The 16959-nt window shown below is 36.0% G+C and overlaps 3 protein-coding genes across 3 annotated transcripts; all 3 read right to left on the minus strand.

Moving 5' to 3' along the window:
* Positions 1-726: 726 nt before the first annotated feature.
* On the minus strand, positions 727-10690 carry LOC129244606 (probable ATP-dependent RNA helicase DHX35). The gene is made up of 6 exons (XM_054882329.1): positions 10574-10690; positions 8327-8547; positions 4747-4923; positions 4084-4666; positions 3681-4010; positions 727-1446 (listed from the first exon to the last, which is right to left on the minus strand). Exons 1-6 carry the CDS (start codon positions 10611-10613, stop codon positions 764-766), a joined length of 2034 nt encoding a protein of 677 aa, XP_054738304.1. The 5' UTR covers positions 10614-10690; the 3' UTR covers positions 727-763.
* On the minus strand, positions 5955-10690 carry LOC129244607 (ceramide phosphoethanolamine synthase). The gene is made up of 2 exons (XM_054882330.1): positions 10574-10690; positions 5955-7440 (listed from the first exon to the last, which is right to left on the minus strand). Exon 2 carries the CDS (start codon positions 7246-7248, stop codon positions 6136-6138), a length of 1113 nt encoding a protein of 370 aa, XP_054738305.1. The 5' UTR covers positions 7249-7440; positions 10574-10690; the 3' UTR covers positions 5955-6135.
* Positions 10691-11042: 352 nt separating this feature from the next.
* Positions 11043-11537, minus strand: LOC129244608 (uncharacterized). Its single transcript, XM_054882332.1, has 2 exons — positions 11495-11537; positions 11043-11319 (listed from the first exon to the last, which is right to left on the minus strand). Exon 2 carries the CDS (start codon positions 11305-11307, stop codon positions 11143-11145), a length of 165 nt encoding a protein of 54 aa, XP_054738307.1. The 5' UTR covers positions 11308-11319; positions 11495-11537; the 3' UTR covers positions 11043-11142.
* Positions 11538-16959: the final 5422 nt, after the last annotated feature.

The raw sequence follows: 16959 nt of genomic DNA on the forward strand, positions 1-16959 counted from the left end.
GACGTGTTTGTATGTATTTAGTATGTATGACTCATATTACTTAACATACTTTCGGGGCCATGAGTAGTAGAGGAAGAAAAAGAAAATATTAGGCACAACAGATTATGAGCAAGATTTTCCATTTACAATGCACATTTCCGTGCTATGAATCACTTCAACCCTTACGTTATACTTAACTTTTCCCCACAAAGAAGTACTAACAATATTGTGACTCATTCTGTCCAATTGTTTGCTTAGTCGCCTTGGTGACACTATTCTAGTTGCATTCAATTGTACATTATATACTTAAATTGCCAAAACGATTGCAGCATTTACATATGTAACATATGTACATAGTTGGAAAAAAATATTTTGTCAAGCATTTAAGGGCAGAATTATAAAAGCAACAAATTTGGGCACATGTATACATATATCAATATGCGTAGTACAGGCAACAGCCTAAACGTAGGCAACTACTGATACAGAAGCAACCCTATTTTATCTTTAAAATTTACTAACTAAAAAAAGTTCTTCCACCTTCAACATTTTCACCAGGCGCAAAGAAATAATAACCGTTAGTGGAAATGTTGCACAATGTTGGAAACATGAGTCTGGCAGTATGGCAGGGGAATGAAGCTGGTAACTAATTTCATTTGCATATGATTTCAATAGAAAGCAAATAACGGGAGTATTTTCCAGTATTCAATGATTGCGAACAAAATAAAGTTAAATAATAATTTATTTATTTATTCATATTTCTTTGTGATTCATTTATATATTTCTTTTATCCAGATGTTTTACAATAGTAATGCGATGACAGTTCTGCCAACCATTCTTCCCGAATAACAGTTATATTGCTCATATAAAGTTTTGTCGTATGCACTAATTCAGTGAAAAGAATATATTGTGGTTGTGGTAATGTGTACAACGATGAAAGTGGATGTATGAACAGGTCCAAGCCTCCTTGTATTCTTTTGTAGACACCCGTATAATGTAGATATCCGGCATTGAGGAAAAATGCTGATGTTATGCATTTACATATCGTCTCTACATTTCCCTGACATGATTTCAAGGGTATATTTAAATGCTTCTTAGTAAGCTTTACAAGCTGCTCACGCAATTCATATGCGCAGTTGAGATTTCGGTAGTTCAAATAATATGTTCGACAAAACTGTTTGCTCTGCTCGTTTTCAACAAATGCAGTGAAAACATTTAGCATAGTAATTAAGTCACCTTCGGCCACTTCGAAATGCCGTTTGGCAACGCGTGCCTTGATCTGACCTTGTCCGGTGGCTGGATGGGCAAACACGGTCTCCACTTGAAGCATGGCGATGATTGTGAGAATCTCTTCGGAACAACTCATAGAACTGGACATGTAAAGCATGCGACTGAGCATTGGTGGCAGCGGCATTTCGGCCATGAAGTAACCAAGAGGCTTTGTGAGATTTCCATCACTATCGATGGCTCCTAAAAAAAAAATGGTAAATATTTCTATTAATATTATTTTATTAAGTTCAGTTAAACACTAAAAAATGATATGCATACATATGCGCATATGTAAACATAGCTTGCGTTTGCCAGAAACGTAATTTAAGGTTCCAATTTACCATTGCTTTTTACTCTGAAGAGATGCTGTTATGAATTTTCGACACAGTATAAAAGCAAAGCATCAGCATGTTTTTGTTCATACATACATACATACATACGTACTGGAGCACAAGTTATGTTGTCTTTTACGATTTATTTATTTTTGTTGTATACAATTTTTATTTAAATAGGATTGTTGCCGTATTTCCTTATCCGGTAACAGCATTTGTGTTCGATAATTCCTAATTTTTGCTGGGCGTTCGTTAACGGCATACAATTATCCATCATTTAACAAATTTTTAGAGCAAAGTGACAGTTCGAAGCAAGAGAGACGTTCATTTTGTGCTGGAGAAATTTTAGCCATCAAAATGTTCGCATCACCAAAACATAAAACCTCTAAGCATTTTTTTTTAATTGTATTTGGCCCACCTTTGCCTGCCGCCGGTTTGAAATTTACAGTTTGTACCCAGAAACAATAGGATACAAAATTTACCAACAAAAAACCGGAGTATGTGAAACATATTTATTGCCAATTTTTATCTGCTCTTATTATGCTCCACATTAGGATTAATGGCTGGTGATGGCTAATTTTGTTATCAAACGCACTGCTTGACAGTCATAGACAAATGTAGCTTAGCTTTGTATTGCGGAAGTGAGCATAGGAAACGAAAACGATACTTTTCGTTTTTCAGGTAATTTTTTACAAGTTTAGAGAGAATGAAGGAGTTTTAAACACAAATTTAATTTTACATTGTAATGTTTTAAGAGTCCCTTAAGGGATTACATGCGTCCAGAATTTTCAAAAAATCGATTTTTTTCGATATTTCGTAAGTATAGTATCTTAAGAATATATTGTGAAATTTTCATGCGGAAATCCCCAATATTATAGCTTCCACAGCCCATTAACTAGATGGAGAGCGAACCCCGCGCTCCTGTACCTCAAACTTTAAATTCGTTTTTCTCGAAACTACTTTTTCCGGCACGGTCTGCATGATAACTCATACAGTTTTAATGCGTTTTTTTTAATATTTGAAAGTGTTTTCACTATTTTTATTAAAAAAATTCATAAACATAATTAAAGTGTGACATTTATGACGCAGAACGCATACTTTTTTTTTTAAATGCCGTAAATTGGTCGACAACTATAACTACAACTTTATTTGACAAGATTTTTTTTACTTTTTACAGATCCATCAACGAGAAATGACGCAGACCGTGGAGCAACTTTTTTTCATTGTACTTTGGGTCGATTTTTTATATATTATTTATAACTTTTGTAAAGAAAAATTAAAATTAATTTTTGTATAAACTTTAAGTACTAATAAACAATGTATACAATTTTTTTATATTTATTTCTATTGTTATCCCTTCTAAAAACAGTTTTTCTTTTAGCGCGATTTTGGCGCTGCTGGACGTATGTAACTCCTTAATCTAAGAATAAGGGCTACATTGAAGGATTCAAAACCGCGCAATTACTTTTTAATTCTATATTTAATGCCGCTGACATTAAACTCGGTGTCGGTTTTCCAAATTCAAAATTTTAAATTCCTAATCAGCAAGCCGAATGGATACAAACGCTCCGGCTTTAAAAGTATTCGATGCGGTACCAGCTGGTGGTAGCAGAGGAAGAGGAAGGCCTCCTCTGCGTTGGAAAGATCAGGTGGAGAAGGACTTGGCTTCACTTGGTGTGTCCAATTGGCGCCGGTTAGCACGAGAAAGAAACGACTGGCGCGCTTTGTTAATCTCGGCCAAAATCGCGTAAGCGGTTATCGCGCCAATTAAGAAGAAGAAGAATCAGCAAGCTTGAAAACATCAAAGCAAACATTTCCGACAAGAAATAACGAATTCTAAAAAAGTTGTTGCCATATTGAATCAACCATTTTGAATTTGTCAACTTCGATCACAGAATTCAACTCAGCACGTCCACAAACTTTAATCAAACTACATTTTCTTTTTCTTAATAATTTTTAGAGTTTGTGGGGCCTTTAAAGAGGTAAGATACTCATAAATGTATATTACATTGCAAATACATACACACACACACACACATATGTATATGTATATGATGAATGTAAGTATAAACTTTGTTTTTGTTCCTACCAAATTGCACTTACCTAGAGCGTGAAGCGTTTCTAACGCGGCCAATACATTTTTGGCGGGTGGCGGCGAGGGGAAATTGAATTTCAATATATTAGTGATTCCAAGCGCCTTTAAATTCAGTATCATTGCACTCAGTTCACATCGACGTATCTCAGGCGGAAATCGATCGGGTAATTTTTCAAAATCTTCCTCAGTATAAAGACGATACACCTTTCCAGGTCGTGTACGACCAGCACGACCAGCTCTTTGCATAGCTGTAGCTTTGCTGATGGGCACCACGACCAACTGATCTGTTGCGCTGTCCGAATCGAACCATTTTATTTTAATAAAACCGCAATCAACAACTGAAAATTATAAATAATAAATTTCAAATAAATATGTATGTATGTACATACACAGGTATACACTTCAATTTACCATAAACAACACCTGGTATAGTGATCGATGTCTCGGCGATATTTGTTGCGAATACAACTTTGCGTAGGCCTTTTTCCGCTGCGAAGAATACCTTCAATTGTTCCCTATGCGTTAGTGAACCATACATTGGCACAGGTTGCAGCGTGCTGTCGTCCTTGGAACTCATATAGTCTTTTGTTAGACTAACAGCTTGCAACACTTCTTCTTGTCCTGTTAGGAATACCAGAATATCACCTGGCCCTTCCTTTTTATGAATCTTCCAAACTGTTTCAACAGCTTCGTTTACATAGTCAGCACAGGGGTTACTTATATAGAATATGCTAACTGGATGTGTTCTGCCTTCAACAGCCAAAACTATGCTAGAATTTGCTTTGAAGAAATTGGCGAAATCATCGGCGTCAATGGTGGCTGATGAAATAACCAGTTTGAGTGCAGGCCGCTTGCTAACGATTTTCTTTAATAAACCAATAATGATGTCCGTTATTAAATTGCGTTCATGTGCTTCATCAATTACAATAACGCTATAGCGCATAAGTAAAGGATCTGTTAGAAGTTCACGCAATAGGATGCCCTCTGTCATGTACTAAAAATAAATATACATACAAATGATGAGCAGTCATTTGAAATTCATACTAATATTTTTACACTTCATTGTGAACTCACCTTTATGGCGGTAGCATCGGAACGTTTCTCCAAAAACTTTACCACAAATCCCACAGTATCGCCAATGGCTTCCCCTCGCTCCAGCGCCACACGGTTTGCCAATGTTATGGCGGATATTCGACGTGGCTGTGTTAAACCGATTTCGCCCTTTGTATGCCAACCCAATTCGTAAAGATACTTGAAGATGAGCAGTTTTTATTACAATTTAGTATGATTTATAAACAATTTCGGTGGAAGGATTTAAGCGTTTGGGGGTCTACTTAAAAAATACGCAAAGGTAGACGTTAAGAATTCTTTTTAATTACATAATTTTTCCGATCCTAAGTATAAACTTTAAAAAGTCGTTAGGAAACAGTTTATTTATAGTTAACCATTAACCGTTCGGATAAGAAAGAAATCAGACGGGCCAGATATTAAATATCAAAAGAGTAAATTTTATGTGATTTTCAAGAGTTTTTTACGAAATCGCATTGAGCATAATTTTTATTATATGCATTTGTACTCTTGATGTAAAGTTTGCAAAAAAGGTTTATCTTTATTAACTATTAAAACTACAGGGTTGGCCATCTTAAACTGACCCATGTGATTATTAAAAAAATATGGAAAAAGAAACATTTTTTTGTGTTTCATTGTGAAAAACATTTAATTTAGTTCAAGGAGATTCGTTTACATCACTTTTTGAATATGATATCGCGCAAGTGGTCGCCCTTAGCTCGTATAGCGTAATGTGCCCGTTTTTCGGCGTTTTCCATAGTTTTGGCCAGCGTCTCGGCCGATATGGCGGCTATTTCCCGTCGGATATTGGCCTTAAGTGCGCCTAGTGTCTTTGGCTTGTTGACGTAAACCTTAGATTTCAAATTACAGTAAAAAGTTATAGGGTTACTCAATGGGTCAGTTTAATATGGCCAACCCTGTACATGTATGTATATTTTGTTTTTGCAAATTTGGAGTTTGAATGTAAGACCCATTTGATTTCTTTCATGGCGATTCTATTAAAGGTGGTGTTGGTAAATCAGCTGATTTTGTTTACTTTTCCAATACTTTGCAGTGACAATCAAACGTACAAAACATTGTTGTTGGTCTAGTGCTACTACTTTTAATAAATGCGCCTTGGTAGAAAGTATTTCTTTCATTCTGAAAGATGCTTCTTATCAATAGCTTTAATTTTCTTTCGTCCCCCTCTGACTAATTTAAATGAAAATGCACGCTTACACAAATATATAACTTATTTTATTAGCTTTTATTTAAAAATCGACACAATTTGTTCTTGATTTGAGTTTATTTCCATATATATTGAGTTTGTATAGTGCCAAATTTTACATAAAATATTTTCGATTTAATAACAATTCACATATTTTACAAACACGACATTTAGAAAAAGAAAATGGATCACAACGATGTATTATTACCAGACATAGTGTTAAAAATGAAATTATGAGCCTCTAAAACATGCATTTCACTGATACAAATTACAATCAATAATATGACATAACCGACATATTGTATGGCTTTTAAGAAATCCCACAATTTATCGCAGAATATACTTAGTAGCACAAGATGAAGCAGCGAATGTACATTCACTATTCGCCACATCCAAGCCACACACAAGAACCACGCTGACTTGAATGTAATATTTTGACGTATGAATTGTGTTGGCGTTACATCGTTTCGCTCCAACATGTCTTGGTATACAGCGATGTATCGATTCCAAGCAGTCGAGCTAACAAGCAGCTGTCCGGTAAAGCTTACAACTTTCTTGACGACTTTTGGCGTCATTGACTTCGCTTTTGGTCTCGTCACTGGTTCAGGTAGTTTTGATTCACTCATCGGTAGTTGCGAGTAACCACGACGTGGTGGATTATTTTTAAGATAAAAGAAGATACCCAAAAGTAAGGCAATACAACCCAGACCATCGCAAAGACCATCGATATAGTAACCGGATGTTCCAACTTCGGATCGTTCGCCATGTATATTTTTTTTAGCACGCGCCACATGACCATCCAAATCGTCAAGAAAAGTGCGGAACTGGAAGAGCACCACACCCAAACGGCGGTAACCCAAACTGTCGGATGAAACCATTTTTCCCGAAATGCATGCCACTCCCACATGGAAGAACGATATCATATTCGCCGTTATGAATGAGCTACGCGAAATCCCAACGACATTGTCAAATATGGTAGCAAGTGGTGCAAAAAGATAATGATTTGTATGATCGAGGAGCACAGCTTTCACAGTTACATGGCACAGTGGATTTACATCGCAGGAGAGCCAATGATGTTGCTCGTAATAACCGACCGATTTGATCATTGTCAAATCTGTTGTTGCTACACCACCTAGTGCATTGTTCGTTATTAATGTTGTTGTATTCAAATGGTAGTCTCGTTCAATTGGGTAATTTGTTATACGTAAATATAATTGAATGTCCATAAAAATGTAAAACGCCATCAAAATGAAGAGAAGGCAAAGTAGCATTTTACTAACTTGGGAGCTTGGACCCACCATTTTGTTGATCGTGTATTTGGGTGAGTGGGTATGTGTATAAAAACTTTTTTATGTGAATAAAATCAATTTTTTTTTATTTTTTCTGTTTTTTTGAGTTGTTCGTTTTTTACTCAACCGCTCCAATTAGCACTGCAAATAAACGTTCATGTCACAATAGTTGTGTGAATGAGTAAATATGATTGCGATGTGAATCTGAAAAGAATATCACTTTAGCATAAACAAAAACGTACTATGAAACAATCAAAAAGCGACAAGCAAATAAACTTACTTCAAATTTATGTTGGAACTAGAAATTATTAGCTCTCAACTTTTCAATAGAAGAGTATCATATTTTTTCAATATTGCATTGAATCTGATTAAAGTCGTTCTTAAAACACAAAGTGTATGCAAAATTTCTATTGATGGAAGTGCATATAATTTTCCATTAATACAAAAGCACGCAAGCAATTCTTCTTTAACTTTTTTTAAAGACTTATAAAATTTCCATTCAATTTTTCTTTCTTCAAACATAATCATCACTTTTAATATCTCTGCTGGTTCAGCTTTATTTAAAATTGGAAATTTACGGTTTATTGCTGATACCGCATGGTCCACTTCAGAGCCTTTTCCTGGGACTATCCCAAGTACCTTGTTTTTAAACAATATGCATCAAGGCCAGTTTTTCAGTGCTAACTATGTATGCTTTCCAGTAAGACTAAGTGTAAAAGTCAAATTTTGCAGGCTTAGCTCAGTTAAAGAAATTCCCCACAGTTACTAGTACCGAAAAACCGGCCCTGAATGTGAAAGTCAGTTCCCACAAAAAGCGCTTTTCGTTCTAACGATACGTCGCTTTTACACACAAAATCATTTACCGACACCGTGTTTAAGTAATTGATAATATTTTGTTGCTATATAAACTGAAATAAAATGGAACTGGATTAAATGAAAGCCTCTATTTTGCAAGCTGTGCTAAAATAATGGCACATAATCCATAATAAAAACTTGAAAGAAATAATAAACTGCTAAAAGATTTACTCACAACCTAAATTGCATTTTTTCGCACTATGATTGAAGTAAATACGTATAAAAAAACTAATACCTGTGGAAGTTGAGTGCTTTTTCCGCTACCAGTTTCGCCAACTAATATCAAAACCTGATTTTTTTCCAAACAATATAAAATATCTCGGCGGTATTTATAAATAGGAAGACGTTTTTGCTGTTCAATTATTGGCAAAGTATGGTTCGCATTGAATACAAAACAAGAATCCGTTTCACTAGTAGTAACATAATCATCCCTTTTGGACCCTACTTCATCGACATCTGGAAAAAAGTTAGAAAGTAATTTGTTGATGAAATTCGAAAGGACAGTTAAATCTGTCAAACTGTAAAAAAATTGAAACATAAATTTGCGAAACCTCTAAGTGTTTATACATTTTCAATCAATCAAACTACGTATATTTCGATTATGTATCGGCTTTTACTGAAATTTCTGAAATTAAAATCTACATTAGAGAAATTGCTATTGACAGACTTAAGATTAATAGAGACTAAATGAGATAATTATATTCAAATAAGTGTAGACAGAGAAGTTGATTTGATTAAAACATCTGCCAGAAAAACAGAGGTAGATAATATTTTTAAGAAATGTGTTGTGTAAGTTTTGGTGTCAAAGATGAGTCTTGTCAAAGAGTGGTGTATAAATAGTCGTAGCATTGCATCTCTAAACGATCATTTGTAAAGCTAAATTTAATCGAAGCCTATACATTTCATTAGAACCATTATCACCAACAATTAAAGACATATTTTTAACAGGAGTTTGTCTGTTTGTTGACATATGCAGTAGAGAGAGGATCTATAATTTGAGAATTATAACTTGTATTTTCCAAATGGCGCCAAGTGCACGATTAGATACGCACATATGCCAATTGTATGTTGCGGCGGAGACAAATTATTAATAGTATGGATACCAATGACAAACATATCTTGATATAGCTTACAAATCCCAGCTTAGAACGGTTATTGGTATCGTCTAAAGATAATCCTGAGAATTGAACAATTTTGACGGTTTAGACCAAAAAGAGGGGGTGTTAGATGATTAGGTTTAAGCGGGGATTTGATGGGGTGGTCATTTGCGATGTACCTGCTACACATATTTTGAGTATGTCACGTTGGGGTTATTTAATTTACGTCTGGATCTCATCAGAGATTTCGATCTATTTCAATTATTTCTTTTACAGTAGGAATGTGTACTAGTATTTCCATATCGTGAGTCGTATATTGCAGCGAGCCAGTTTAGTCAAATGTTTCCATTAATATAATTTTCAAAGATGCGGCATCGAATTGCGACAGCTTTCCAAAACAAAACAATGCTAAAAAGAATACCGAACTCCCTATATACTCTATATTTGGCTTTAAGGTTTAATGTTTTATATTGCTTTAACTTGTTAACGAACTTTTTAAGACACTCCATATACTATATGTATGCATCTATGCATACACATTTACTAAATTTAATACATTTTCTGTTTGAAAATCTAATCAATATACGAAATTAACGATCTACAACTGAGTATTCCGTGCCGGATTTTAGATGAAGACATATGTATGTATATGTATATATGAACCATTCGGAAACTTAAAACAGTCGACAATAAAATAAACACATTCTCTACTTCTTTTGGTTGTAATTGCGAAAGATACTTCCAAAAACATAATTTTTGTTTGGGAAAGTACTGCATCGGCTGTGTTGGCCAGATATCAGCCGGTTCGTTCCGGCAGAGTAAATTTGTTAGCTGTGAGAATTAAATTGAAAATTGTATTGGCATTTACTAATTATGCTCATATCTCTCGTCATTAAACACAATTGTCAACGATTGGAAAGGTTTATTATTGCCTATGTGTATATGAGTCAGAACTTTACACAAATGGGTCAAACTTAAAATGCATAAATGCGAATCAACGTTGTTGCGCATATTGCAACCTACTAGGACTTGATAGTAAAACAGAATATGCTTGGATAAATCCATGTCGGTATTCACCAAATATGTGAGCGGCATAAGTAGGTGAAACCCAGTGATAAGGGCAGCACAGATTAGCTTCAGTGCGAGATATAAACATACCTTACGCTAACACATTGTCATTATTATAGCACCTTAACTTAGTTTATTTATTTGCAATTCTAAGTCACACTGTAAATTACTCATGTGTTACTCAGCACTTTTACAAAGAGCACTTTTATTTATAGATACTTGAAGGCAATTTAGGACAGTACGTACTCCAAATTTTTTCATTTTGTTTATTTGCTTGCTTCTTTACGTATGAATATAAATACGTCATATACACTAACCTGGGGCGAGAAAATTCGGCTTCAGTTGTAGTGAAACCATAATACTCTAATATTAATAGAATTTCTTTTGTGTGTGCTTAACTTTATTAACAATATTGACAATTACAAATAATGGACTTCACTCTGTTTCACTATTAATTAATAAACTGAATTCCAGCCTTAATCAACGTTCTCTGATTCGAGCAATTCGAGTTTGTTGTTTTTCCTGAAGTAAAAGAAAATAATCAAAACGGTACAGTATGCCACCTGTTTCGCCAGAGTTCACTGAAATAGGGTGACACAAATTAATTTCTTCGACAGTATCTCTCTTGAACAGTGGTTTTGAGCGGTGTGAAAAGCGAAATTTCTAAATTTTCTTTAATTAGTTACAAATAAGTATCAACAACGAAAATAGCAGTTTAGTGGTGATCATTTATTAATTAATCTAATTTAGTAAATTATGAACACTTGTATATTCATATACTTATTTACTTAACAGGAATACAACGATGCTGTTATAAATACAATTTACGCCTTAAAATTAGTTCTATTAACATGGGTCTCTCAAAAAATTAAACTTTGCGATAATTTTAAAGAAGGTAACATTTTCTCCTCCACAAATAGCAGCAGCACGAACGATGGTATGAGCGACAATAACATCTGTAGTATTTGTAATGACTGCAACAAGAATGTAGAGTTGAATGGCAGAAGCATGTGTCATGCAAACAATATAAATGACAAGATGAATCACACATGGCTCTGATTTGCTGTAAAATAAATAATATACATAAACAATTGTGTTTTAAACGGAAATACTCAATACTTCAGTGGTTTGCACATTGAAAAATCACTTTGATTAATATCGTTTTATTGCTATACATGTAGTGTTTTTTATTACTGTTTTTCTATAATTGTGTAATAGTTCAATTTGTCAGCACTTACTTCTGATAAACAATTTACTTAAAATAAATACGTTCCGACAAAGATTTCAAATGCGACTAAAGTCATAGTATCCAGATTTCAAAATATTTGTAGGCGAAAATGGATGAAAAAATGAACTTGGTTACCAAGTGAACCGTGTTTGGTCGATGTTATTTGATTTGAATCGTATGCAAATATATGTAAATGTGTATATAAATATGTAAATGTTGAAGTTGGTATGGTCATGTAAGTCAATATTAAAACATTTGTACTACAGTAAACTCACTTCGAAGGGAACATTAAAAAACATTTAATTGATGCGTGGCGGTTTTGACAATGTTTGTTACGCCAAATTGGAAAATTTAAACTCTTTTCATTTAAGTTTTGAGAGCACTTTGTTTAATTTTGATCGAATTTCCATTAATTTTTTATATGAAATTGTGTTACGGCGAACTTTTATAGCATATAAAATTTTTGATATCTCGTGTGAGGGGCTTAGGCATCTGCATGTCTTCTTCGATAACAGTGAAGCCTGCTCCACTGTTCCTTCTTTCTTCCTTTTTGAGTCTTAAACTGCTACAAGACCCTATATCTCTCTTCGTGAACAAAGGGACGGAAAAAGATGTTAGCTATATATTTAAATAAGAACTGACTAGGACGAACGACTGCAATTTAATTACATACCTTATTCTACTTGTACTTTATGCTGTATATAAAGAGTATTGCAAAAGAATACTAAAATACCTAGAAATAACGATTTAACCTGACCTAGTATCAATAAATACGCGTTGTGTATATTTTTGTTGTTGCTATTGTTACAGCCATTATTATTAAATCACTATTACCTATTAAATATACATATGTATGTACAAACTATGTCAGTCGACCAACTCAATGTATTGAAAAATGGATTTGTATGTACTTATGTATAAGTATATCCAAAACGTATACATGTATGCTTGTAAAAGAGAGCAGCACTTGTAATTCATTGAAAAGTTACGTATAATTTTAGTTCGGTCATTAATAATTCATTATTTATTGAATTTTGCAAGTCGCACACGACCATAATCAATTTGATATCCCTCATCATTGTTATACATATATACATATGAACATACCTCTCTATACAGCCGCTCTTCATACGTCGGTTATGTCGGTTAAATGGACTTTTTCAATTACCTTTTTCGATTTACGGCCAAAAATATTTCATTACACGGGTGAATAACTTGGTGAGATAGGGAAACCTCTTTCAAGCGGGGAGCTAATGCAGTTATTATTATTAGAAGGCCATTACGCACTGCGACCGGAGGTGATCTATTGTGAAAGGCCTATTTTGTAACCCTAGAGTTTTAGGCTTTTTAGAAATTTTAGCACAGTTTTGGGTTTGTTGTTCCAAAGATTGCATGGAGATGCTACGATACCACCAAGGTGGTGAAGTCTTTGTCTGCCCAACGCAGGACATTCACAAAGCACATGTTCTGAGCTTTCTATGTCCATTTCACAAAAGCGGCAGACATTGGTCTCGGATAGACCAATATTGTTTAGATGGTACCTCAGGCTGCAGTGACCTGTAAGGTATCCGGTTAAAAGACGCAGATCTACTCTGTTTAGTGAGAGAAGTTTGTCAGATATTCCTTTGTTGGGACTTAGGAATAGTTTGGCTTGACGCTGACCGACACAGTTTAGCCAGTGTGCGGCAAGTTTTCTTTTCTCCCATTTCCTTTTGTGAGTCCACAGAAAGGCTCAGGACCAGTAAGTTGTATATTTGCTCCTTGTTTTGCAAGGTCATCAGCCATTTCATTTCTCTCAAGTCCTTCATGTCCCGGAATCCAGCCTAGTGTTACTATGTTGAGGTTTCCTAACGTGTTGAGAAGGTTTAGGCAATCATTTACCAATTTAGAGGTGATAGTTGTTGATAGAAGGGCTTTTAAAGCCGCTTGGCTATCTGAAAGTATGTAGATGTGAGTACCTCTCATTTTCCTTCTAAGGCATTCTCTCACACATATTTCAATGGCATGTATTTCTGCCTGGAATATTGTTGGGTAGGATCCCATCGGAATCGATTTTTTGAATTTGGGCCCATTGATTCCTGCCCCTGCTCTACCATTTTCCAATTTGGACCCATCAGTAAACCATAGCTGGGAGCCAGGTTTGAAGGTGGTAGAGTTAGTTCTCCAGTCTGTTCGTTCATTGATTATAACTTGGAAGTTCCTGAAGAGTATTGGTTTGGGTGATAGTATATCATCCCTATGAAGAATGGGACTATGTAGGAAGTCTTCTAAGATCTTTAAATGTCCCCACTTTTAAGTTCAGATATACCTTATAATCTTAAGGCACTCGAGCGAGCTTCGCTTTCAATCAAGATTGGAAGCGGTGGTATGTTCAGGAGCACACCCAATGCATCCGTGGGACACGTTTTCATAGCCCCTGTAATACCAACACATATCAGGCGATGTTTAATTCGTTTACTGCTTTTCTTTGCTTGACCTTGGGCCACCATGCTAAGGATGCATAAGTGACTATGGGTTTCACAACTGTGGTGAATGTCCAGAAGGTCATTCTAGGGCTTAGTCCCCATGTCTTACCAAAAAGCCTTGTACAGGCAAAGAATGCCCTTGTGGCTTTTGAAGTAACTCTCTCAATATGGGAGTTCCACGTAAGCGTTTTGTCAAGACTAACGCCAAGATAGTTCGCTTCTGTCGAGAGTTCAAGTGTTGTTCTATTAAGGGTCGGACATTTGAGATTTATGTTCCTTCTCCTAGTAAACGGTACAAGTGCTGTTTTGGATGGGTTAATGGAAAGCCCTTTTTCCGCGCACCATTTGTTTATTATTGTAAGGGCTTGCTGCATGCGATCCGAAATGCTTTCCTCATGCCAGCCTAATACATAAACTACTAGGTCATCAGCGTAGCCCTGAGAGTAAAAACCTAGATTGTTCAGTTTGTGGAGAAGTTCATCTATGAGTAGAGTCCACAAAAGAGGAGAGAGTACGCCTCCTTGAGGGCAACCTCTTGTGGCTTTGATAGATTTGATTGTTCCTCCTATTTCGGTGCTGATCGTCTTATATTTCAGCATGAATATTATCCATCTAGTGATGGGTTCAGGTACCTCCTTTAGATATAGGGCATTATAGATTGCTCATAGGAGGTGTTATCAAAAGCTCCTGATATGTCAATAAATGCACATAGAGCTATCTGTTTGGACTCAATAGCCTTTTCAATAACTGTTACCAGGCTGTGTATTGCAGTCTCAGTGGATTTTCCCTGTTGATAGGCAAATTGAAGTCGATGCAGTGGGAATTTAGCTAGATTGTATTCCCTAATATACTGATCAACTATCTTTTCCATTGTTTTAAGGAAAAATGAGCTGAGACTAATTGGTCTGTATGATTTAGGCAATTGTTCGAGTTTTTTCCCTACCTTTGGAATAAATACGACCTTAACCTCAGCCCATTTTGTAGGCAAATATCCTAGCAGTAGGCTTGCTTTGTATAGTCTGGTCAAATTAGGGATAATATGGTGTGTACCCTGCTGTAAAAGACAGGGGAATATCCCATCAGGACCAGGAGATTTGTATGGGCTGAATGTTGATATCGCCCATTGTACCCGCTTTTCATGGAATAGCTTGTTTGCTAGTTTTAAGTTCTCAGCACCCGCAGATGTAGTAGTTTCTGCCGGTACAGAGATCTCGTCTAGTACAAGTGATCCAGGGAAGTGAGTGTCCAGCAGAAGTTGACTGGTTTCCTCTGGATTCCTTGTGTAGCTTCCGTCTGGCTTTTTCAAGGTACTAATGCCGTTTGAGTGATCTTTTAGTAGGGCTTTTTGGATACGAATAGCATCCGGAAGACTACAAATCTTTTCACAGTGATTCCTCCAAGTAGCCCTTTTAGATTTCCTCAATTCTTTATCATAGTTGGTTAGGGCTGTTGAGTAGGAGGACCAGTCCCCCATTGCTTTAGCTCTATTTCATAGGGTTCTTGTTTCTTTACGCAGGTTGGAAAGTGTACTATTCCACCAAGGAACATTTCTTTGTGGGGTTTTTAGCTAATGCAGTTAGTAAGCGAACGAGCACTTGGTGTGGAGCCAAAGCCTTTTTTATTCAAGCAGCTAACAACAAAAACGTTGAGAGAAAACTTCTTCAAGGGGAAAAACTTTCTTTCTTCTTTTACTGGGAATCGATTTGTATTAATTCGTTTGCATTTGTATGACAACAATTGGTTCGCCAAACGTCTTTTCGCTTTTCGCGTTTACTCATTTTGTTCTGCACCATGGCGTCGTTAGAGCCTTGATCGCGGGTTGACTATCGGAGAAAATGTTAATATCTCCCTCGAACCCGCGTTCCCCAAGCATTTTGCATGCCTGGAGGATCCAAGAGACTTCTGCTTGAAAAAAACCAGCCGTATTCGGAAGTTTAAAGGAGATAGATAAATTGGCTGATTTAGAGAAAACCCCTGCTCCGACTTCCGATTCCATCTTGGCACCGCCAATGAAGAAAGAGGTGCAAGCTTCGGTGCAGATTTTCCCCTCGATCCAATCTTGTCTATTTGGAAATATTACCCTAGCACGTCCCTCAAACTCTAGTTTGCGGATAGAGAGATTTGTTCGAAGTTCGGAGAAATACGGTGTTAACTGCCCGAAAATGCTACCAAGTCCCTTGAGAGATTGTCTCCAACCTCCTTTAACCTGATTGCACTTGAGCTGTGATGGAAATAAAAAAAAAAAAAATAAATAATTGGCGCGTACACTTCTGTTAGGTGTTTGGCCGAGCTCCTCCTCCTATTTGTGGTGTGCGTCTTGATGTTGTTCCACAAATGGAGGGACCTACAGTTTTAAGCCGACTCCGAACGGCAGATATTTTTATGAGGAGCTTTTTCATGGCAGAAATACACTCGGAGGTTTGCCATTGCCTGACGAGGGGCGACCGCTATTAGAAAAATGTTTTTATTAATTTTGCTTTCACCGACCTCTCTGTGAATTCCGAATGGTAATCACGCACCAACCCATTCGGCTACGGCGGCCGCTGTGATGGAAATATCTACTAAAATATCACTTAAGGGGGGAAGCTGGTCTAGAATTTTGAAAAAATCGAAAAATTTTTTTTTGTCTTAAAAGGTGCTTTAGGGTCTTAGAAATAATATACCAAATGAGGGATGCCAGCAAAAATGTCTAAATGCCCAAATTTTTCATTCGACGGCAGTGCCTCGCAGGTATGCCCCGAACGCTATTTACAACTTTAAACGCGTTTTTCTCGAAATCACTTTTTTTAAACTGGCCGAAGACATAACTCGAACAAATCTTTACCGATTCTTACGAAATTTTGACAATACATTCGAAATACCTTTCTCCGGAGACGTACGTAGGATTTTTTATTTATATTACATAGTTTTTTTTTTAATCAACAATTTTATGTCGTTCTTTATAGTGAAAATTGTAACTTTTTGTTCAAACGTGCACCATTTCGCGAAAAAACAAAATATCGAAAAAATC

This window comes from Anastrepha obliqua, chromosome 4 (assembly GCF_027943255.1).
Source record: "Anastrepha obliqua isolate idAnaObli1 chromosome 4, idAnaObli1_1.0, whole genome shotgun sequence".
NCBI classification, from domain to species: domain Eukaryota; kingdom Metazoa; phylum Arthropoda; class Insecta; order Diptera; family Tephritidae; genus Anastrepha; species Anastrepha obliqua.